The sequence below is a fragment of the Semicossyphus pulcher genome, unplaced genomic scaffold (genome assembly GCF_022749685.1).
Source record: "Semicossyphus pulcher isolate SPU_LCO1_2020_fin unplaced genomic scaffold, fSemPul1.0.p SCAF_6, whole genome shotgun sequence".
NCBI lineage: Eukaryota > Metazoa > Chordata > Actinopteri > Labriformes > Labridae > Semicossyphus > Semicossyphus pulcher.
The window spans coordinates 31,624,013-31,648,725 of NW_027211737.1; the positions used below are offsets into that span (position 1 = coordinate 31,624,013).

Genomic DNA, 24,713 nt, shown 5'->3' on the forward strand with positions numbered 1-24,713 from the left:
GTTCTCTCTGTCGTCAGTGTATGTGAGTTCAATAGATTTAAAACGTGTCTTTAACATCAAGCTCAATGTGAGTTTCCTTTAGGTGTCCTAAGTTTAAAAGCTCCAGTTTAATTAACACAATTATTTAAGTGTTTTTAGAATCTTTAAACGTTGAGCTGGGAGACGATTTGATTTTTAAACTGTAATTTTTCAGCATTAGAGCGGCCGTCAGTGTTTAATTCTCTTTTTACGTAGAAATGTAGAATCTGTATGCAGGGACATGGATTTCCAGGAAGGTAAGTGTTCTGGTTGAACTACACTTTTAGTCCGAGTAATCTTGACCAATCACGTATCAGCAGGCTGTCGTGTTTGCAGGAAAAACGGTCCGTGAAGAGAGCAAAAACTGATGTCGTTCCGCCGTAATGACAACCCGGCTCCCATCAGCGTCATCTGACGATGGTTTAGCTTCTTATTAATCTCTAAAAACAGACGTCTGCATGTAAGTTCAGCTAACGACCTGTTGTAGATCTAAAGTTTAATTTGAGATGAATTCCCTTGACGCTGTGTCAAGAAAGCCGTTCCGCATTCAGATTTCCCAACTTCCTCGAATGCATCAGATCGATCCGACCTCCGTTCAACAAACTTCTCATTTCAAAAGTTTTCTTCTCCTCTTGAGGACAAACCTGACAAAGCTTGAATTTTTACTTCTTACAAATCTGCATCATGATGTCGACATTTCGGCAAAGGTAAGACCCGTTAATAACAAGTGAATCACAAGAAAACGGTTCCTCTTTCTGGAACAATGCAGCACGCAGAAAAGGAAGTCTTGACGGGAAGTCTATTATCGCTTACCGCCCGGCACGTTCACCGGTGTCCCCACAGGCTATATCGTCTCAGACTGTAGCTGATGGGATCCCAGTTTGGTGTTTAATAGACTGTCTTTACCCAGGCTTATGTCCTGCTATCTGGATATTAGTATGTGCGACTAGGACTACTGCAGGCAAGACCCAGGGCTTGAAAAATAGCTTAAACTGAAATATTTTGTGCGGTGATTTATTTATAGAAACCACACAAATCAAATAAAATGTGGTCCCATATTATAAGCTCTTGTTTTTAAATGCTGATATTGTATCAACAAAGCAATGTAAAAAGCATCTACAGTACTTAGTTTATTTGCAAAGTCAAAATTGTTCCATAAAAAAAAAATAAATGCACTCAAGAAACACAACCTTAAACTGAGTTTTAAAATGGTAAAAAAGAGTTTGTTTAACCTTAGAAGGAGCTTTAGTTCAATGGTGAATAGCGCCTCCAAGTGGCTATTTCTTTTATTTTCCTTAAATTCCTGATGCAGTGTAAGAACAATTTTATTTCCGCTCTATACCGCCCTTTTTATTCCCTTGAGTTCTTTGGACCAAATACAACAGATGTTAATAAAGGACTTTTTCAGCTTCTGAGATTTTTACATTTTCACACTCATTCTAAAAGTTTTTTTCCATCTTCTCTAAAATTCAGACAGACATGGAAAAGTCCTTGCTGGATGAGGGTGCTACAGCCCTGATTTTATTAAAAAAAAAAAATTATTGTGAGAACTAACCATTAAAGTGACTATTTGAACATTTCCTCTTTAAGGACAAAATTGCTCTTACTTCAAAATTCATATTTACATAAAATATACTTCAAAGTAGAATATTTTAGAGTGTGGTCTTGATGATTCTTTCATTTAAATATGAGTCGGCTACATCCAACACATGGAGCTGGAAATGGAAAAAAAGTCAAACAGCACACTGGACAGTTAAACCGGTTCAGACTGGTTTGCCTGTGAAACTCTCAGCCTGACCTGCAGTACTCTCCTGCTATTAAATCACTTATAAGGTATTTAATGCACCATAAAATATTCCTAAAATACTTAAAGAAATACTGAAACTTTTTACTGTTTTAATGCTGTTAATTAAGGTTTACTTTAAGACTTAGTTAGCTGTTACCAGCTACTGTTGGCCAATGGTAAAAGCTAGCTAGCGCCTAGCAAAGATATTTTTAGCTACTAGCTTAGTTAAGCTTGTTGAGTTAGCAATGTTACATTCATACTTTAACTTATAATTCCTTTAATTAAATGTCTATTGTCTAAACTCTTCCACTGATGTGTAAAAAGCAGTAATTTAAATTAGATGAGGAGTTAGTAGTTACAGAAGTTTGTTAGCGCACTGAAAGATAATACGCTAGCAAATAACACCATGTAAACCATTTCAAATAGTGTGTGACTGTTCACATTTAAAGAGCTAGGAAGTTTTGTGTGGGGCTAACTTTACTAATGTTTGAGGGTAGCTAAGTACCCAACTTTAAAACAAATTCATGGTCCTTGTTCTTTATTGTAGCATTGTTATAATCCACTATATCTCATTAGACTCATTACATATACAGGCCCACTTCTTCCCACCTACCGACCTACCAGTGCCTGTAAGCCTCAATTAGCATTAGAAAATGACTTAAAGCATCCTTCTGCCTCATATGCATTTTATATCGTTATAATCTTTTTAGTGCGAAACGCAGAAAGAATGTCATTGAGATCCTGACGGTGAATGTCCAGGGTCATCTGGTCCTGGTCTCAGCTATAGAAGGTATCCCAGGCATTAGCCCAGGCTGTATGCAACTGTAACCGGCTTCTTCTGGATAAGGTAAGTTTGATTATTTTTTGATAGAATGATTGTCTCTTACAATAGCTGTGTATAAAGATGGACAACACATCTCTTACCTCCTCTCACTTTACTAAAGTCAAGCCAAAATACCCCTGAGCTGGTGCTGCCATCTTGCTCATTTAGAGCCAGAGTCTGTGCAGTAGAAATCGTCTGCTGGAGCCGCGATATGGATGTCCAGCCCCTTCCTCTACACAAAACACATTTTTATGCCTCCGGGCCGACGACAGCCGTGTTTTCAGGTTGTCTGTCCGTCCGTTACACCAATACACGATATCTCAGAAACGCCTGGAGGGAATTTTTTTCAAATTTGGCACATATGTACTTGGAGTCAAGGATGATCTGATTAGATTTTGGTGGTCAAAGGTCAAGGTCACTGTGATCTCACGTCCATGCCTAGAAGGAAATGCTTTAAATTTGGCACAAATGACTACTTGGATGTTTAGCTACATAGATGCTATAAATACACTTAGCTAGATCAATACTGTAAACACCGTTAGCTAGAGGTGCTGTTAATACTGTTAGCTAGACAGATGCTGCAATTACTGCTAGCTGGATTAATACTATACATTAGCTAGATAGATCCTGTAAATACTGTTAAATAGATAGATACTGTTAATGAGGTTAACGAGATAGATCCTGTAAATACCATTAGCTAGATAGATGCTGTACATACCCTTAGCTAGATAGATACCGTACATACCATTAGCTAGATAGATACTGTACATACCATTAGCTAGATAGATGGATGCAATACATACCATTAGCTAGATAGATACTGTAAGTACTGCATACCATTAGCTAGAAAGATGCTGTAAATATAGTTAGCTAGATAGATACTGTACATACCATTAGCTGGATAGATACTGTAAGTACTGCATACCATTAGCTAGATAGATGCAGTAAATATAGTTAACTAGATAGATGCTGTAAGTACTGCATACTGTTAGCTAGATAGATGCTGTACATACCATTAGCTAGAAAGATGCTGTAAATATAGTTAGCTAGATAGATACTGTACATACCATTAGCTAGATAGATGCTGTTCATACCCTTAGCTAGATAGATGCTGTAATAACATAAGCTAGATAGATGCTGCAATTACTGCTAGTTGGATTAATACTATACATTAGCTAGATAGATGCTGTACATACCATTAGCTAATGGTACATGTACAGTATCTATCTAGCAAATGGTATGTATTGCATCCATCTATCTAGCTAATGGTATGTACAGTATCTATCTAGCTAATGGTATGTACAGTATCTATCTAGCTAAAGGTACTCTACAGCAGCTTTCTACCAGCGTCACTCAGCTCGGCGATCAGATGAATAATGTGGCTACGCATTTGACCTGCCTCTCCACGTCAACCAGCTCTCTTACGCCGTCTGCCTCACCTGCCGTCTCTGCGCCTCCACCTGTTTCACCAGTGGTTCCCTCTTCTCTGCCTCGAGAGCCCTACATACCCATCCCCAATAGGTACTCAGGTGATTTAGGGACATGTGCACAGTTTTTACATCAGTGTAATTTTGTTTTCAACCAGCAACCTGCTACTTATTCTACAGCTCAGTCCCGCATTGCCTTTATCATGACCTTGAGCAAGTGTTCAGCAAGGATAAAGCCTTGTCTTTGCCCCCACATAGACCATATGACTGTGCTATTGACTTGCTTTCTGGTGCCCCCCTGCCTTCCAAACAACTGTATAACCTGTCCAGACCTGAGAAAGATGCTATGGAGGCCTACATCATGGACTCATTAGCTGCAGGTCTCATCCGCCCATCATCATCCCCTGTCGGAGCAGGATTTTTCTTTGTTGAAAAGAAGGAAGAGACTCTTCGTCCCTGCGTTAAAAATAAATATCCTCTGCCTCTAATTGACTCTGCCTTCACAGGATATAGGCAGAGTACGGGAGGGGGACGAATGGAAGACTGCTTTCAACACTCACCTGGGTCACTTTGAGTACCAGGTAATGCCTTTTGGTCTCACCAATGCTCCAGCTGTGTTTCAAGCCTTAATCAATGACGTTCTCAGAGACATGTTGAACAAATTAGTTTTTGTCTATTTAGATGACATTCTGATTTTTTCCAAAGATGTTGATGAACACATTGTCCATGTTCGCGCGGTCTTGCAAAGGTTGCTTGAAAACAAACTGTTTGCTAAAGCGGAGAAATGTGAGTTTCATGTGTCCTCTGTCTCCTTCTTCGGGTTTGTTATTGAGAAGGGCCAGCTGAAGCCAGATCCGGCCAAGATTAAGGCTGTGCTCGACTGGCCGACACCTGAGTCCCGTAAACAACTCCAGAGGTTTCTGGGGTTCGCCAATTTTTACAGCCGGCTGGCGAGCCCCTTAACTAAACTGACTTCTGTAAAACGTTCTTTTGAGTGGTCATCTGAAGCTCAGACTGTTTTTGATAGACTGAAGACCATTTTCTCTTGTGCACCTGTGGTAGTCCACCCAGATCCTGACTTACAGTTTGTAGTGGAAGTTGACGCCTCTGACTCAGGGGTGGGGGCCATCCTGTCACAACGTTCCACTATGGACCAGAAGCTACACCCCTGCACCTTCTTCTCCCGACGACTCACTCCAGCCGAAAGAAACCATGATGTGGGGAATCGAGAGCTCCTTGCTGTGGTGCTGGCTTTACAAGAGTGGAGACACTGGCTTGAAGGTGCAGTACACCCGTTTATTGTGTGGACTGACCATAAGAATCTGTCTTATCTTTGTCAACTCAACTCTCGTCAGGCTCGGTGGGCTTTGTTTCTTGGAAGATTCAACTTCACTCTAACCTACCGACCTGGATCCCGGAACATCAAACCTGATGCCCTCTCTCGCCAGTTTGCACCCTCAGTGGAAGACATCCCTGAGGAAACCATCCTGCCGTCCACCTGTGTGGTCGGGGCGGCCAGTTGGGAGATCGAGCGTGTTGTTCCGGAGGCCAACAAAGTTCATCCTAGACCTGAGAGCTGCCCATCAGATCGTCTCTTCATTCCCCCTCCTTTGAGATCCCCAGTGCTCCAGTGGGGGCACTCTTCGAAGTTGACCTGCCGTCCTGGTTCTCATCGCACACTCTCCCTGCTGCAACAGCGCTTTTGGTGGCCATCTATGGCTGCCGACACCAGGGAGTTTGTTGCCGCCTGCTCCGTTTGTGCCCGTAGTAAGTCCTCCAACCGAGCTCCAGCTGGTCATCTCCGTCCCTTGCCCATACCTCATCGTCCCTGGTCACACATCGCAGTGGACTTCATTACTGGGCTACCACCATCTGAAGGTAACACAGTTATTCTGACTATTGTTGACCGTTTCTCCAAAGCAGTCCATTATATACCCCTGGTTAAACTGCCCTCTGCATTACAAACTGCTGATCTACTTTTGCAACATGTGTTCCGTCTTCATGGTATACCCCAGGATATTGTCTCAGACCGGGGTCCCCAGTTTGCCTCCAAGGTGTGGAAAGCATTCTGCCAAGCATTGGGGGACTCGGTCAGCCTGTCATCTGGTTATCACCATCAGACTAACGGCCAAACGGAGTTAAATCAGGATTTGGAGTCTTCCCTGAGATGTGTAGTGGCTCGCCTCCCGGCCTCTTGGTCCACCCATTTGCCATGGGTTGAATACGCGCACAACTCCCTGGTCAGCTCCGCCACAGGTATGTCACCTTTCATGGTTTCACTGGGCTTTCAACCTCCACTGTTCCCCTGCCAGGAGACAGAAGTCACTGTGCCTTCAGTTCAAGCCCACCTCCGTCATGCCCGCCGAGTCTGGCGAGAAGCCCGTGCCGCCCTCATCAGGACTGCCGTTCGTAACCAGTGCGTCGCCGACCGCCACAGGACTCCTGCACCTGAATACAAAGTCGGTCAGCAAGTTTGGTTATCTTCACGGGACCTCCCTCTTCAAGTGGATTCCAGGAAACTCACTCCCAGGTATATCGGCCCCTATACGATTGAGCGTGTCATTAACCCCAGCGTCTTGAGACTCAAACTTCCACCTTCTCCCAACGTTCATCCGTCTTTCCATGTCTCCTTACTCAAGCCAGTGTCCCACAGCTGTCTTAGCCCTCCGGCCGAACCCCCTCCACCCGCTGTGGTTTTGGTCAGCGCATCTTCTGCCACCTCTCCTGGAGTTTTTTGGAGGTTTTGTTTTTTGTTCTGTATTCACCAGTTTACTCTGCTAGTTTTTTGATTAAAACACTTAAACTGAGCCTCGTGTTCTCTCTCCGCAACTTCTGGTCCTTCCAAACTGAAAACGTGCCATAGATGCTGTAAATACTGTTAAATAGATACTATAAATGAGGTTAGCTAGACAGAGGCTGTAAATACAAAAACAATGTTTGCACAAATGCTTCAAATAAAGACATTGAAACTATGAAAAAGGGACACAATAATATGTGCTAATGCGTTCCAAGAGGTTTATTACTGTAGTAGAATACATTTAAAAGTGATCAAAAGACCAAATACAGACACAGTAACTTGGGTGTTCAGTATTTGCCCCTCTTGCCCAGTTGGTAATTCAGGCCTGGTGATCATCTGCAAATGCTTCTTTTCGAGAATTAGTTTTATAAATAGTATCAACAAAAATCTCTGTGCGCTGACATAAAGAGCAGTTCACCTTTATTTAGGTTTTTTTTTGTCAGTTCAGAAAAAAACACCATTACACCAGAAAATTAAGCGGATTAGTGATTTCATCAGGCTTTAAATGTAGCTACAGGTTTGTTTTTAAAGTGTTTCTACATGTACTATCCTCTTTTAACAGCTAAAAATGAATGTGTTTTGACAATATCCCCAGTAATCCTTAGATAAATAAAATCCATAGATAAATAGAGAAATAAGTAGTTCTTCCATCCATCGTATCTAAAAACAAAACCTCTGAGCTCTGTTCTGTTTCATTAGTTTATCACATAGTTTATAATGTAAATTCCACACAACACTGAACTCAAGGACAAAACACTTTATTCATCCTTTATAACAATAACCACAGGAACCAAATATCGTTACAGTTAATGTTTTCATCTATCACATTCTTAACTGACCAAAAGAAATAAACATGAAAGCATTTATCGTGTGTAATGTAATTCTTTAACATTTCAATTGATCTGATGAGCAGTTATGATTGTATTCATGTTTTTGGTTAACAAAGACGTCTATTAACAAAGAAGTGATTGAAGAACAAAATAAAGTAAAGCAGCTACAATTGAAAATGGGCCTGGGTATGATGCTGAAATCAATAAACAAATACAACAAAAGAAGGACTCTAAATTAAACCTACAAAACTTTTCTGAAAAAAACGTATTTATCTATTTTAAACAAAAACAAGTGAGTCAGCACCCTGCATCTAATGTCTCTAACAAAAGAATTCTAACGTGAGTGTAAATGTTATCTAAAAATAAACGAATCCCTGGTCGAGTCCAGGTAGTAAACTCGTACCTCATAATACATGAAAAAACACACAACCAGTCCTCTTCACAATAACACAAAAATAGCTCAGTTAGCAAAGCTACACAATGAAAAGGGAAAGTTGCAAGCTGATTGGTGTCAGGGCTGTTCCTCCAATGACGAGCAGGCCAAGCTCTGGAAGGTTGAGTCGGTTAATTCTCAGCTGTAATTGGTGCTCTAAACTGGGCTCACACCAGTCAGGCTTCTCGCCTGCCAGCAGCACAGGTGGGCAGGACATCTGGCCTTGAGGGACACACTCGACTGAACTACAATCAAATACACACTCCCACACTCCAAAAAGGTTAAACTGCACTGAAACACCATCACAGTCATTATTTCTACATCCACATTGATTACCTACAAAAACAGAAGGTACTGATAATTACTTGGACACCTGTATGTCCATTGCTGTGTCTTATAACATGGCCACTTGCTAGTACTATTTGTCACAATCTGTCAATCCAAGACAAGCTAATTAGACTACAACCCAACGCTCTCCAGAGCTCTCCTAAACATTTTGACTGATGAAAACAAATCAGGTCCAAACTGACCAACAGAAGACAGGCTGTCTTCTCACTGTGATCTACAAGCTGATAAGAAAGAACATTACTTCCTCATGGAGTTAGCCAATTATTGTGAAATATATATTTCATTTTTCAGTGCAGCTACTTTTGTCACATATCAGTTTATGTTGATAAAAGTTTCATTAGTTTACTTTTGTCTCCACCATCACGTTTTACATCTTTCATGAACTTTGACTTTGAGAATTAAAATGGTCTGTGACATAGTGAGCCCTCCTGTGTTTCTTATGTGTATTTGCAACATTTCAATTCCACTGAAAATGTATTTAACTGAAAAAAAACTGTGGTAATCTCTTCTACCTTGTCTGAGATCAGCTGTGTAGTTTTTGCACCTCCACATCATCATGATCACAGTCTGGTACAAAAACCTGTTTGAGATAAAGAGCCTGATTCTGTTCTGTGGCCACAGTAAGCAGAACAGTGTAATCCAAAGCAAAATATTGAAATGAAATCTTTCAAATCTTTGTTGGGACCAAATGGAGATAGAAAAACGAGTCACATCTAAAACTGCTTTGTTATCGTGACTTTGACATGAGTGAAATCTCATAAAATGGGACACGTTGATGGGCCCACATCACCCATAAGTTCCTGTATCAGCTCAGTTATTTCTTTTTCATGTGTTTCCTGCAGGTTCTTCTTCTCTTCCTCAGTTTCCGCCTTCATTTCTTTTTTGTGTTTTTTCAGTAAGTTGTTGATTTTCTGCATGTTTTCCTTCTTTCTGGTCACACATTTAACCACTTCGTAAAGTTCGCCCTGATGTTTTTTCTTTAGTTGTTCTTCCTTGTGGATCGAGAGCGCCTTTAAGAGGTCATACTTTTTATCTCTGTCTCTCATTTGTTTTTCGTAGTCCTGCTTCTGGGCTGCAGATTCCTTTTTGGATTTGTCCATGAATTCATTAAACTCTTCTGCTTTCTTTCTGGCCTCCTCTTCATGTGTCTTCTTCATAGTCTCCATTTTTGTCTTATGTTTCTCCTCAATGGCTTTTTTCTCCTTTTCCTCTTGTTCCCGTCTGATTCGATCATCTTCCTTCCTTTTCTTTTCATTATTTTCTTTTTCCTGTTCGTATTCTTCTTGGAGCATTTTCAGTTTTGTTTGTTCCTCATATCGAATCTGTTCATTTTCTTGAAAACGCTCAACCCACCATTCTTTTTTCTCTTTCTCCCAGTTCTCTCTTTCTTTCCTCATATGTTCTCTGGTCTCCTCCAGCTCTCTGTCAATAGTTTCCTTGTCCTCTGTCTCTGATTTTATCTTCTTTACCAAAGCTGAAAGTTTCTGTTCCCACTCCTGTCGTTGAATATCTTCCAGTTGTTTTCTCTTGCTGTCTTCTTCTTCTCTTTTGTTCTGTTCTTTCTTTCTCTCCTCACATTCCTTGTTGATTTTTTCCTCCTTTTCTGTTTTGCTCTCAGTTCTCTTTCCTTTTCAGTTTCTGCTCTCTGTTCTTCCATTCTTCTTTTCATTGCTTTCACTTCTTCTTCATGTTTTCTTTGAAGTTCCTCCCTCTCTCTCCTCATCTCTTCTTCCTTCCCCTTCAGGATCCTCTCCATCTCTTTCTTTATAGCTGCTTCAGCTTCTTGCAGCATCTCATTGGTGAAGCAGCTGCCTCCATTTTCCTTCACCATTGTGTCGATCTTTGTTATCAGCTCACTGACTTGTGTTTCTTTTTGTTCCTCATAGTTATTAAACACATGGTATCTTCCTCCACAGTCAGTGAGTAGATTCTTAAAGGAATCAGTACATTTTTTTTCAATGTATTCTTCAATGGACATGTTCTTCTGCCTTAATGCATCTCCCCCCGTTAAGAGAATGATGGTGAACTTTTCAGCATTCTTCCCAAATCCTTCCTTGATCAGTTTTATTGTCTCCTTTTCTTCTTCTGTAAATCTGCCGATGTGTAACACCAACAGGAAGACGTGTGGTCCTGGAGCCAGAAGATTGATGCATTTTATCATCTCTTCATGAACCTCTTCATGGGACAAACTGTTGTCAAACAGGCCAGGAGTGTCGACTACCGTGATGGGACGCCCGTTTACTTCACTCTGTTTTTTCTGACAACGTTTTGTGACTGATGTTTGACTTGGTTCAGCCTCAAACTCGTCTCTTCCTAGAATGGTGTTTCCTGAAGAGCTCTTTCCACTGCCAGTCTTCCCGATCAGCACAATCCTGAGACACTCTGGGCTCTGCTTCTCGTCATCACCTGTAAAATAAGAAGGACTTAAGTTACTTTTAATGCTGACTGATGAAACAGCATAGACTGCAAGGTATGACATGTAAAGTATACAACCGTTTGTTTCAAGTAAGTAATTTGATTTGATGAACTGACTACATGTATCACTTTCCTTCAGGTGTTCAAATACTGTTAACAACGTTACATAAACAGTCTTTGTCTAGACTGATCAAAGCTGGCACCAAAGAATTACACATGCTACCAAAGAAAGTGCTTCCTTTTTCCTATGACCCAATCACAGCCTAATTGATATTCGATGCAACGGCACTCCCTCTGGTGTACTATTGCTTAAATTAATGGTTTAGAACAGTGGTTTTCAAAGTGGGGGCTGCGGCCCCCTGGGGGGCCGCCAGGGGGCACTAGGGGGGCCTCAGAAAATTGGAGGAATACATTTTATTTTTATTTTATAAATAACCATTTGTCCTGAACCGTACAACACGTAAACTGACGTAATCTCGGATTCTCAAATTCAGCTGCAAATTCGGCATGACGACGTCATAATCTGTGTAGACCTGGCGGTTTTTATCAAGCTGCTCTGCTCCTCAAGCTTGCGTGTAGCTAGCTAGCGCCAAATGGACAGTTTTTTGACAACAAATAGACCGAAGGAGCAGACCAACAGCCCTGCCATGGAGGACTTTGCTGCAAAAAAACCTAAGAACTCAGCAGAACTCACTCTCATGAGGCAGCATACACTAAGTATGGCTTTACAGCAATACAGAAAAATGGCCATGATTGCCCGAAATGCGTCCTCTGTCTGGAGACCCTCTCAAACGAGTGTTTAAAACCTTCGAAACTTCAGCGTCACTTGATGCAAAAACATCCGGCAGAGGCCGATAAAACAGTAGACTTCTTCAGACGTAAAGAGCATTTGGTCAGGCAATCTGCTGCATTCACACAGCAAGCTACCGTGCCCGAGCGGGCCCTGAAGGCATCATTTTTAGCCTCATACCACATCGCTCGTGCTAAAAAACCTCACACAATTGGAGAGGATTTGATTCTACCAGCTACCAAAGACATTGTCCAAGAATTGCTTGGTGAGAATGCTGCCAAAAAAATCGACGCTGTCCCACTCTCTGTTGTCTGTGGGTTTGGGGGTCCCCAGCCAGACGCTAATGCTGTTTGGGGGGCCTTGGCATGGAAAAGTTTGGGAACCCCTGGTTTAGAACACAGAATAAAAGTCCGTCCATCCATCCATCCATTATCTATACTGCTTATCCTGTTCAGGGTCACGGGGGGGCTGGAGCCTATCCGAGCTGTCGTTGGGGGAGAAGTGGGGTACACCCTGGACTGGTCGCCAGTCAATCACAGGGCTGACACAGAGAGACAGACAACCTTTCACACTCACACCCACACCTATTTTAGAGTCACCAATTAACCTGCAAGCATGTCTTTGGGAGACTGTGGGAGGAAGACGGAGTACCTAGAGCAATCCCACGGATGCACAGGGAGAATATGCAAACTCCACACAGAGAGCCAACTTTGTCCCAACTAGGACAACCCTAAGCTAACCCTAACCACTGCACCACCATGCAGCCCCAAATAAAAGTAATTCAGTATAATTCATTCAAAAAATTTTTTTAAATAGTAGTACTTACCTCTGATTATTATCCTTTCTGTTTTCAGGCCCTTAAGCTCAGCCTGTAGTGTAATTACTTTTTCTATTTGGGCATATGCAAATGTTTCTGTTGTGTAGCTGATTGGTTTACATTTGAGTCCAAGTTGTCCATTTTTTTCTATAATGGCTAGCATCTCAAAGATCTGCTGCTTGTCCTTGATGTTGAGAACAAAAGATCTTCCTCCACAGCTCTGAAGGAGCTCCTGGATGTCTTTGCTTTCGTTTACAAAGTTAACAACAGCTGGAGCTGTAGGATCTGACTCCACAGTGAACACAATCATGGTGAAGTCATTGACTCGAGAGCTGAAGGTGTTCTGGAGGGTCTTTAACTCTCCCTTGTCTTCATCAGTGAGGGGAGCAACAGGTAGGACCAGGATGAAGGCGTGGACACCCTCAGGATCACAGAGGGAGATACACCTGAATGATTCCTCCATCACTGCCTCCTGAGGTTTTCCATACAAGGCAGGCAGCTCCACCAGGGAAACCCAACGTCCACACACCTCTCCCTGATGTTTAACACACTCTGATGAGCTGGAGACTGAATGAACATCTGTCTGACCTAAAATGGCCTCGGCTGCTGAAGTCTTCCCTGCTCCTCTCCTCCCACACAGAAGCAGGTTTAGAGCTGCTTTGTTGGGTCCAGACTTTGGTCTTAAGGACTCTTCAGTGAAGGTGAGGAAGGTTCCTTTGTTTTCACGCACAATGTTCTCAATCTTCATCATTAATGACAAATGGTTGTCTTCAGCCATGCTGTAGTGTCTTTCTCCACAGTCTCTGAGGAGATGATTGACAGTGTATCTTTCATTCTCCTTGTGTGTCATGATAACCATCGAGTGTTTTAAAGCATCTTGTCCAAACAGACTCAGGATGAACTTCAGTGTTCGTCTGTTCTCCTCAGTGAAATCAGAAGGTTTCACTAACAGCAGCAGAACATTTGGTCCAGGAGGACAAAGAGTGACGCAGCTTCTCATCTCTTGTCTGACTGTTTCCAGAGACAGACTGAACATGTCTGGAGTTTTCACCACTGTTAACTGTTTCCCGCTCCACTCTCCACAGGAAGCACTGTGTTTGGTTGTAAAGCCTTTTAGGACATTAAAGTCTTTTTTTCCTACGATCACGTTTCCCAGTGTTGCTTTTTTATCATCACTTTTTCCAAACAACACGATCCGGAAATTATGAGCTGGAATAAAGAAAAACAATTTAGAAATTAGCTTCCAGTATTGCAATGAGCATATTTTCAGCACACTCTATAACTGATTGCAGACACATTATTAATTGGTATTTGATGTTATGTAAGAATATTATGAAAGTAATTTGCCTGCTAAAATGTGAAAGTGGTTACTGAATAAGTAACGTGTCACTAACAGGATCATTCAGGGCACTGTGTTTATCTATTCTGTGCAGACCTTTCTCACTGCAGTCAGCGTCTGACAGTAGGATCTTGAAAGTCTCTACCTTGTTGAAGGATATTTACTTACGCTGACATGAAGTGCTACTTTCCATCCTTGATGTCAACCCTGGGGGGGAAAAAAAATGTTATTATTTATATCGTGAATGAACAACAGATACAGTAAATTATGAGAATCATCAAACAAAATCATCCGGTCAGAATGCTTACCAGGCGTTGTTGTGTTCTTAAAATCATCAAAGCTTAGATGCTCTCTGCTGTTCTTTTTCACAATTTGATCCATACTTGTTAACAGCTCTTGAAGTTCAAGGTTCTCCATCTTCAAGTATCTGTATTTGCACATTCTGATTATGTCTTGAAAGGGTTGAGTCTTTACATAACTCCCTATGACACCTGAACTCTCTACACCGGAAGTTGATATCAGAACCAGTAAATGATCAAATGATTGGTCACTACAGAGTTGAAGGACTCTGCACAGACTCTGTTTGTGTTCCTCAGTGAAGCCTTCAGGCTTTAGAAGCAGCAGGAACACATGAGGTCCAGGTGCAGAGATTCTTGCAAGTTTTTCTAAATGCTTTTTCAGTTTGTCCTCAGAGATTTTGGGAAGCAGCAGATCTGGAGTGTTGATGACAGTTATTACTTTGTCCGTGAACCGCCCTGTGACTTTCATGAATTGTGGTTCTTCCTCTGTGTTGAACACTTTCCCTCCCATTAAGAAGTTTCCCACTGAATTCCGTTCAGAGCAGCTGTTCCCCAGCAGAACAACCCTCATCTCAAAATCTGAAAAATAAATAAATAAATAAATTACAACAGGAAGCTGATTACCTGGGAGGGAATAAAAACAATGAGCAATTTGGAATGTAAAAGAATCCATAGCATGTGATTCTTACAGGTCTTAAGGGCTTAGTCAACACATTACATTTTAAAGTGTTTTGTAAATTTGCACTAATTTAAACCTTTTTGATTTTAGTTTACTTAAAATTGCCAAAATTTTTATGCTCCAGGTTAAATTGACTCATTTGTTTTCCATTTTGACCTTCAAGGTACCTTTCCAATTCAAAAAAGGAAAGGCTGTCTTGAAACAACGGAAGAGGATTAGGGCCACTGTAAAAAAAAAAATTAAGGTCCAATAAATTTTTTAAAAAAAATTATTCTGAGAAAAAAGTCAGAATTCTGAGATTAAAGGCAGAATTCTGACTTTATTCGCAGAATTCTGACTTGAATAAAATTTTAAAAAAGAAATGTATTGGACCTTTTTTTTTTTTTTTTTTTACAGTGGCCCTAATCCTCTTCCGTATGAAACTAATTGCAGTAGTTTGCATTTAGTATTGACAGGTCTCTGCAGCCCTCTGCTGGACAACCCTAAACTACAAAACACCCTATCACTTTGTTTTCTGTGGCCCGGTTTGTAAAAACATGCAACTCAGGTGATCTGATCACAAGCTGACAGCTCAGGTTCCAGCTGTTTACACCCAGCATTATGATGCGTCTCCACCACAGACTGTATAAAAAGATGGACGACCCTAAAAGTGAAGCCAAAACATTTAGAGCGCCCCCTGTTGACTGGCTGCAGTATAGGTCATAAAGCCCGCCTCCTCCATGTTAACAGATGGGACATTGGTTAAACTATAAAATCAAAATACAAGCCCAATAAATGTTCTCAAACATGGTTTCTGTCATTATAGTTAGTTAATTGATGCTGTAAAAATAATGATTGACAGCTCTGTTGACAAATACGGCTCCTGCAGCCGATGTGTTCAGGATCATCAGAGTAGAGTAGAGGAGGAACGGTAAGAGGAAAAGTAACTAAAACAATCACTTCAGTCATTGAAGTTTCCACATCTGTGAATGTGTGCTTCATACAGCACAAGAAGCTGTCAAATATACCGACGTGCTGGATCTTGGCTCTTTTTTCTTTAAGTGTGTTTTGGTTAGCGGGAGTAGCAACGATCCACCCACTGATCTCTAATGTGCGGCTCTGGCTTCAAATGATGTCACCAGGACAAGATGGCAGCACCTGTCACGGGGGGTATTTTGGCTTCAATTTTGTACAATAGATGGAGAGTAGATGGAGATGGGTGGTGCGTCTATACAGTCATTGGTCTCCACATGTGTCTTCAGTGATCACTTCTGATTTACTACACTCATTCATAGTTTTTATCTTAAAAACACATCATATGATAAAAAACGTGCTGCATGGGTGCCGGTTTAGCTCGGTAGGTTGAGCTCGCACGCAGAGGCTGAGGCCATGTTGTTAGCTACATTTTTACTGTAAAGGCTCGTACTTCAGCTGGTCACTGACTGTAAAGGATTTGCATTATGAATATAATGACTGCCTTTTTTTTTATCTTAATCTTAAAAAAACCCCTCAAAATCAACAACATATTTTCATAAAATCATAAAATCTGACTGGACTTACCAGATTTTGCAGTGGCCATAGTGTCTTCGTTAACACATCACAGGAAACTCAACTTGAGACGGGAAATCTACATAAAAGGCAAAACAGTTTAAAAGTACATTCTGTGATTAAAAGTTTTAATCTCTCATTAGTTCAGTTGCTAAACATCAGTCAGTGTGTGCCTGTGTATTTGTGTGTAGCTGGGTTTGGATTAACTGGACTAACTTGTTCTCCTTACCCGCCTAAAATGTTGAACTTAATATTAAACATGTATACAGTATACAACAGTTATCTAGGGAAATCTGAAATGTTGGCTTTGATTTATGTTGATAAAACTGTTGAGATACTTCTCTCTGTTTCTCACAGGAGTTACTTCAAAGAAAAAAGTTGTACAGTAAGTTTCTGTTCTCCTGACAACAGCGTCTCAGAGTGTATTAGTATATAACAATTAGTTTCTGTGATAATAACAAGCTGTGAGTCTGATCTGAAACGCTAACACTGACCTGAGGATTATAAATGATCAATAATCAATAACTGCTGATGTCAACGCAGTGCGGTTAAATGATCAGTTCTATTCTCACCATTACAAATGTATTTATTTTTCTGAATGTATTTATTAGTTCTGTACTCACCTGCTGAAACTCTTGCTGCATCAGCGCACCCAGATGATCGAGTGAAAGGAGAGAAGATTCACACGCAGTTAAGATACATTCATGATCGCATGATTAGATGTGAGTCAGCATATTTCAAGGATGACTAATTGTTTCCATGTTAATGAGACAAAAGAGAGTACATTGTAAGTTATTTTTAGACTCAAATCAGTTTAATTTCAAGTGTTTCAATTGAAATCTGAAATCAATTCAAACCTCCAAATATTTTTCAGCACTTCAGTTTCTCTGATGTTTAGTTGAACTCTTACTGAAACAGTATGTTTTCTTCACTATTAACACTGACATATGAGAAGCGGGTGTGGCTTGGGAAACTACACCTCAGGTAAAATGCTTTCATACATGTACTTCCTCATATCTACAAGGGTTACTGTAATTATAAGAATATCCGAAAAGACCCACCCACATTTCCCTGAAGTCTTTACAGACTTTTTATTTTATTATGTTGGCTCCGTTTCTACGGACATAAACATTCAAACAACAATTGTAGCTGATAAAGTTAGCATTGTTTATATACTTAACATAATTGTATAATATAACACGTATGATAATCGACAAAAGACAAACGATGCAAGCATTAAATCCCTTGAAATAAAGCTCTGTAGTCTGGAAAGTCCAGCAAATCCTCACCATCACCTCAGGACATCTTGAGGCTAAATAACGATGCACACATTCAGCTTTTCCTGTTAATCTTGTATTCTTTACGTGGAAATCAACAGAAATAGATTAGTACATTTTTGAAAGAAAGCTTGTTTACTTGCTCATTTAATTTCCTGTTGCTTGAGAAGAGAGTGTTGACTTAAGAAACATTCAGACACAGTGCCTCCAAATCTGATGTTTGATGGGTGCAACAACACCTAGCGAGCGAGTTTCAGAGACTTCTGTTGAAATACTTGAAATAAACTAGTGTCTTTACAACATCTTAAAAAGTTATTTCTTAAAAGTGTAACTAATTCCTCTCATTCCGACTGGTGCCAATCACGTCGTTCTTCCTCCTTGAGAGGAGCTCCAAAAGTGAGCAAATCCCCATAAACACCTTAAAAAAATGCCCAACTTTACGGCAGTAAAAAAACCCTAAAAACATGTACAAAACTTAGCACTGAAAAAACAGTTGTCTCTTAAGCTAACATCCCCATTCATGACAACTGCCATACGATGTATCTTAACATATTGGTTTGAATTGTATGAAGTTTTAATGTTTTACATGAAAAAAGCTGAAGTGAAGGCGTCTGCGATTTCTCTGGTTTTTGATGTGAATGTAAAGAATACACTTAAACTTAACAAATTATAAATACTAAAACAAATAACACTGTACAACTGTTTGGTCCGCTTAAACAGGATAAACTTGTGCTTTTCTCTTTAACATATCCTCATATTTTTTTAATTCTACATTAATTAAGTTAACACGTCACAACCTTTATTCTCAATTTATTTTTGAGTCATATAATTTATTTTATGTACAGTAATGTTAAACCCATCTGCACTGTTTGTACATTTAAATATTGTACAATACATTTTGTAATATATATATGTATATGTATATATATATATGTTTTTTTGGTATTCTTGTTTGGAATTTTACAACTTGAAAATAGTTGAAGCAAAATAATATTTCAACAAATAAAATGGCATTTGTGTGGACAGCTAGGTGAACATGTTTATGGTGACTGATAAGACTTTAACCAGCCAGTGTGAATGTTTCTCCACTGCAAACAGCTGCACTTGACACACAGTGTATTGTTATAAACTCCAGATATATTCATATATTTAGCATAAATACATTAATAATTCCTTCTTACAGTAAACCCTTCTTATGCCCTCTTTTTCTTGTTCTTACCGGGTTCACTTCCCACGTTGTCTTGTCTGGTTCTGTACAGTGTAATTTTCTTAAATTAAAACAAATGTCTCTTATTAAATGTTGCAATTGTGCACTGGTGTGGCAACGTCACAATTATAAACAATTACAAAATTTGGGATAAAAACTCTCCCTAAAGAACCCTGGGGAACGCTTCAGGGCAAAATACAGAGAACGGAGATTAATCAATAACTTAAAACAACTGTAATCTGGAACAGTAGTACAACAGGTGGCAGAGACAAAGGTATGTCCTCCTCATCAATGACCAAAAGGTTAAAGCTTGTTTTTTATCTTTTGAATCACCTTGATGTGATTTCTCTATTCCAAGTTTTGGATCTGATCCAAACAGCACCTCAGCATTAGCAACAGTTCATTACCATTTTCATACGCAACTTAAATTTCACATTTTAATGTGTCCAATATTAGCTGATGGAAAAAACAATCATTAAAAAAATGAAATAAAAAAGTAAACATGTATAAACTCGGTGTTGATCTGATTTTTAATAAAATAACAAGTAAAAAAATGGCCCTAATGAGAGGCAACTCTTGATCACTTACATGCCTAAAATTACTTATCATTTAAACCAACTCGGTTATTAAGAGGCCTGACTCCCCTCATTTGATTGCACCATTATCACACGTGTCTCAGTAAATCAGGTGTAATTAGGAGTTTAGAGACAAGCTGGTTTGACTCAGTATCTTACACTCAAACATTAGTCAAGCATATAACTTATTAAAACTTGATTGTAATGCACAAACTGAATAATGCTCATACTTAACCACAAACAGATGAAAAAACAACCAAACACATTAAAAAATTCATCAATTTATTCATATGTTTATAAGGCTGTGTGTTGGTCTTTGAGCTACTTGCTTTCTGTGCAATCTGATTCACTCAAAGACCAAGTCTGAACTAACATTTTAAACACTTATAATCACTGATAAAAACCAGAATAATGATAAAAACATATTCCTAAACTCATTACTACAGTAAATGTACAGCGTGGCTGATATATAAGACATCATCACGGAATAAAAAGATTAACAGAAACCACTTTTAAGCTTAACAATGTTCACATGTTTTAAATGTATTTACAAGCATTAATCAAAAGAAGAATAAAAACAGTAAATGATGAAGCGAATGAAATACAAACAGATCAGAAGATTTAAAACTAACTCCAGGTCAGTAGTTAACAAGCTCCACCTCTTGAGGTGTAATGGATGTTTGTGGGTCTCTCCTAAATACAACCATTAACTAAAATATGGTGATGCTGAGTTCACAGGTAGACACACTAACAGGAATCTATTTCAAAATGACACTGAACAGTCAGATACACACGGCTCATAATGTTATTATTTTGCAATGCAGCTTGAGGTGTTGATTTAGCTCAGCGGACTTGTAGGTTGGTTTTACCTACTGTGCTCTTGTTGAAAGGGTTTCCTTTATTTAAACCTACGTATTTGATCATGATGAATATGTCCTCATGATGTCTTTTCTCTTATCACATCACATTCATTATCTGCATCTCAAGACTAATGCAGCAGTAGTGCAGACAGCGGCTATGGGATGCCATGTTGCTATCTAAAGACTTGCAAAATATCATAAGTAGGCTGACACATAGTGGCAAAAGTAACAACAACGAATCACTTGTTAAGCTGTGTTTATAATGATACATTTCAGGGACTGACAATATAACAGACCAAAAGACGACCAGGGACCAGGGTTTGTTTTAGGTTGCGGCTCTGCTTCTGTTCCCTACACCATCACTATTTATCTGGTAGTTCCTTTAAAAATTGTTGATACATATGGTTCTTTGAAAACTCTGGAAAGCATATTTGTACTGCTCATTAATAGAGTTAATGATAACCATGCATAAATTAGCCAAAACAAAAGGGCCTTACCCTTAAAAAGATGTTTCTCTTGTAAAACTTACGCCAGATTTGACATTGTTTTCAAATGTGGTGTTTTCTTTAACCTTCAAACAACACTTGATAGTTTGAGTAAGGAAACAACTGGATCTGTAAATGTTTGTTTGTTTCACATAATCAGAGGATGTTGCATGAGCTTTTGTTTTCAGGCTGTTTTTGCTTCAGTTCTTTCAGTTCTTTCAGTTCTTGTTTTAGTTTTTCTACCTCTTTCTGATTTTGTTTTGCTGCTCTCCTTTCAAAAGCAAATTTTTCTTCTAGTTCTATTTTTATTTGTTGCACTTTCTGTTCAACTTCCCTCTCAATTGCTTTCTCTGTCCAATGAAACATCTCAGGGCTGTAGCAGCTGCCACCATTTTTTTGTACCATGGTCTCGATCTCGGTCAGCAGCTTTCTCTGTTGTTTGCGATTTGTGCCATCTTTGTTATTGAAGATCAGGTATCTCCCTCCACAGTCATTTATGAGTTGTTTGACAAAGGCACCACAATCTGCAAGATAACTCTGAAATGACCGACCTTCCAGTTCTTCTCCTCTGGTGAATATAATGATGATGAAATCTTGAGACCTATTGCCAAAGACACCCTTGATCAGTTCCACAGAGTCTTTCTCCTTTTCTGCAAGGTTCCCGATCTGCATCACCAGTAAGAACACGTGAGGCCCAGGAGCTAACATACTGATGCATTGACGAAGCTCCTGTTGAATTTCACCATCAGACAGAGTTGTGTCAAACAAGCCGGGGGTGTTGACCACAGTGACAGGCCGTCCTTCAATCTCTCCTGTTGCTTTCTCACAAGTTGTGTTCGCTGGCTTCGGGGCAACTTTGGGTGTGAAATGCTTTTTGCCTAAAATGGTGTTTGCTGTTGCACTCTTTCCACTGCCAGTCTTTCCAATCAGCACCATCCTAAGATGCTCTCTGGTCTGATTTTCAGTGTCACCTCCTATTGCACTCCCCTGTTTAACATCCTGCAGTTCAGCTTTTGGTCTGACACCAATGTTCTGCTGTTCTAAGCCCTTCTCCATTTCAGCCTTGGTAGACCTGTCCTTTGTAAAGTATCTGGACTCTTCTGTTCCTATCTTTTTCCAAGCATCCCACAGCTCTGGGATCTGCTTCTTCTCTTTGATGTTGAGAACAAAAGATCTTCCCTCACAGCTCTGAAGGAGCTCCTGGATGTCCTTGTTTTCCTTTAGAAATAAATCAAAATCTGGAGTTTTAAGATCTGACTCAACAGTGAACACAATCATGGTTAAGGCATTGACTCCAGAACTGAATGTTTTCTGGATGGTCTTTAACTCTTTCTTGTCTTCATCAGTGAAGGGACCCACAGGTAGGACCAGGATGAAGGCGTGGACGCCCTCAGGATCACAGAGGGAAGCATACCTAGATGATTCCTGCCTCACTACCGCCTTAGATTTTCCACACAAGGAAGGCAGGTCTACGAGGGAAACCTTTCCAAACACTGATGAGTTAGAGTCGGGTTGAAGCTCTGTCAGACTTGAAAAGACCTCTGCAGCAAAAGTCTTCTCTGCTCCTCTCCTCCCACACAGAACCAGGTTTAAAGTTGGTTTGTTGTGACCAGATCCAGACTTCAGTGATGAAACAACCATCTCAGACACTGAAATAATGACAGTACATGAGAAAAACCAAACACGAATAACTTCACAGGTAACTACTAAATCCAATCTGCAATAAACTATGCATAGGTATACTTAGCTGAGGTAGGTCAAAATGAAAAAAAAGCCTGCTGTGTAAGGAGCAGACTTCTTACAGCCACAAGTCATTAAATAAATAAATGTTAGTTAATGATTCACATTCAGTGAATTCCAGATCTGCTCATGAATTAGGCAATAAAACCACCCAACACAGATTTTCATCATCCGTGTATTGTGCGAGTTAAAACAAGACTAAAAGAACTGTCCTTATGAGGCCGATGACAACGTGTTTGAAAGCAGGTGCGCGCTGTGGACATGGGTGAGGACAGCAAAGAGCAGCGGAGCAGCAGCCCTGTCTACTCCCCGAACAAAGTGTCCAGAGCCGTATAGACAGAGAGTCGCATCAGTGGAGGTCCAATATGCTCCATGATCCGCCATTGCAATGTCGCAACTCTCTCTCTCTACGGCTCTGAAAGTACCGTCAGTCAGTCAGTCACATACAGACCCGTGTGTAGGGCTGATCCGTGTGTAGGGCTGACCCGTGTGTAGGGCTGACCCTGGCGGTCAGCCAAAAATCAACATGAGAGAAAACTGACAGTGCCGCAGCCTAAGCGTTGAGATTGAGAATGCTTCAGGTTGGTTGATTTGACCTACAATCAAATACAAGCATGATTAAACGTGTGCGCTTATCTCATCATGCAGACAGACCTGTTCTTTAACTTGTTACAAATATGTTTCATATTAATTTCATCATCATCATCATTTTGACAGTGTTTTTGCATTGAAATCTCAGCAAGAAATAACTTTTCTTTGGTTCATGAACTTCTACTTACAATGACAGATGGACAGTATAGACTGTATAAGAAGACAGGCACAGTTACATCAACCATTTGTTTGTGAACCTCCTATTTGAAGCTCACCCAGCCAGGTGAGTCTAATCCTGCTGACTATTTGAAAGAATGCAAAATAAAGGCACTTCCACAGTGGCTTCACTCCTAAAACTAGAGGCTGCGCCTACCTCATATAAAGTCTTTGCTCTGCAGCTGATAAAGAATGGAGCTGAGCCGAGCCACACCTAGCACCTAACACTAGCACCTAGCACAACTAAGTAATCAAACTGGGCACAGGTCAGCCTCAAGTACCTGGGAGTGTCAGTAAGGTTAATTAGAACACTTCCTGAAGAAGGAAGGGAAATTAACCAACCTGTGTGCACCTTGTTAGGAAAGCCACACCGAGCAGTGTTTGGTTTTTCAACATATCTGGAAGGAAGTATACGCAACCAAAGACAATCATTGTCATCGTCAAAATGGAAATTAACTGCTCTTGGTCTGTACCGTAGACTGTATAAAAAGATGGCCGACATGACAGCTCCCTAAAAGTGAAGCCAAAACTTTTAGAGCGTCCCCTTGTTGACTGGCTGCAGTATAGGTCATAAAGCCCGCCTCCTCCATGTTAACAGATGGGACATGAGTCAAACTATAAAATCAAAATACACGCAGATAAATGTTTCTCAAACATGGTTTCTGTCATTATAGTTAGTTCTTATCATGCTGATTTACGTCCAAGTGTTCATTTTTCTGACAAGTTTATTTTTAATTAGTTATTTGATGCTGTCAAAATGATGATTGACAGCTCTGTTGACAAATTCGGCTCCTGCAGCCGATCAGTTCCGGGTGAGCAGAGTGGAGGACGATCCGCGAGTGGAAACGTAACTAAAACAATCACTACAGTCATTGAAGTTTCCATACCTGTGACCTTTAACCTCAGACCAACACAAGAAGCTGTTCTGCTGTTAAACACGCAGGTGTGCGGGATCCTTGCTGTTTTTTCGGTAAGTTAAGTGTGTGTTTGGGTTAGCGGAAGTGGCTACGGCCGCTTCACTCGGCGATCTCTACAGCGCAGAATCTGGCTCCATATGACATCACCATCGCAAGAAGGCAGCGCCTATCACAGGGGCTATATCGGCATCAATTTCGTACAATGGGAGCAGATGGAGACGCGTTGTCCATCTATATATACAGTCATTGGACTGTACACAGCATTGGAACACAAAGAACAGTTCTGTCTTAGCTCAGTCTTTACTCACTGGAAGGTGGTAATCTTATGCTGTTGTGGGACTTCAGTAGTACTACATGATCCTCTTGATCTGTAAGGGAAAGGAAATATTTAATTTAATAACTTTCTTTCACACTCTGAAACATGCTTTATGTGGATGACACCCGTTTTCCTAGGAAGCCTGGTGTGTTCCAACGCAGAGAGAACAATTTATTCAATGTTAGGTTATGATGAAAAATT

The 24,713-nt window shown here is 40.3% G+C and overlaps 1 protein-coding gene and 1 pseudogene across 1 annotated transcript; both read right to left on the bottom strand.

Moving 5' to 3' along the window:
• Positions 1-8,934: 8,934 nt before the first annotated feature.
• Positions 8,935-14,693, bottom strand: LOC138610063 (GTPase IMAP family member 8-like; annotated as a pseudogene).
• Positions 14,694-20,888: 6,195 nt separating this feature from the next.
• LOC138610064 (GTPase IMAP family member 7-like) lies at positions 20,889-22,373 on the bottom strand. The gene has a single exon (XM_069682757.1). The coding sequence runs from the start codon at positions 22,371-22,373 to the stop codon at positions 20,889-20,891; it is 1,485 nt and encodes a 494-aa protein (XP_069538858.1).
• Between the last annotated feature and the right edge of the window lie 2,340 nt (positions 22,374-24,713).

What these genes read in the sequence shown, in the direction of transcription:
- LOC138610064 (XM_069682757.1), bottom strand. Translation starts at nt 22,373, where the DNA reads ATGGTTGTTTCATCACTGAAGTCTGGATCTGGTCACAACAAACCAACT.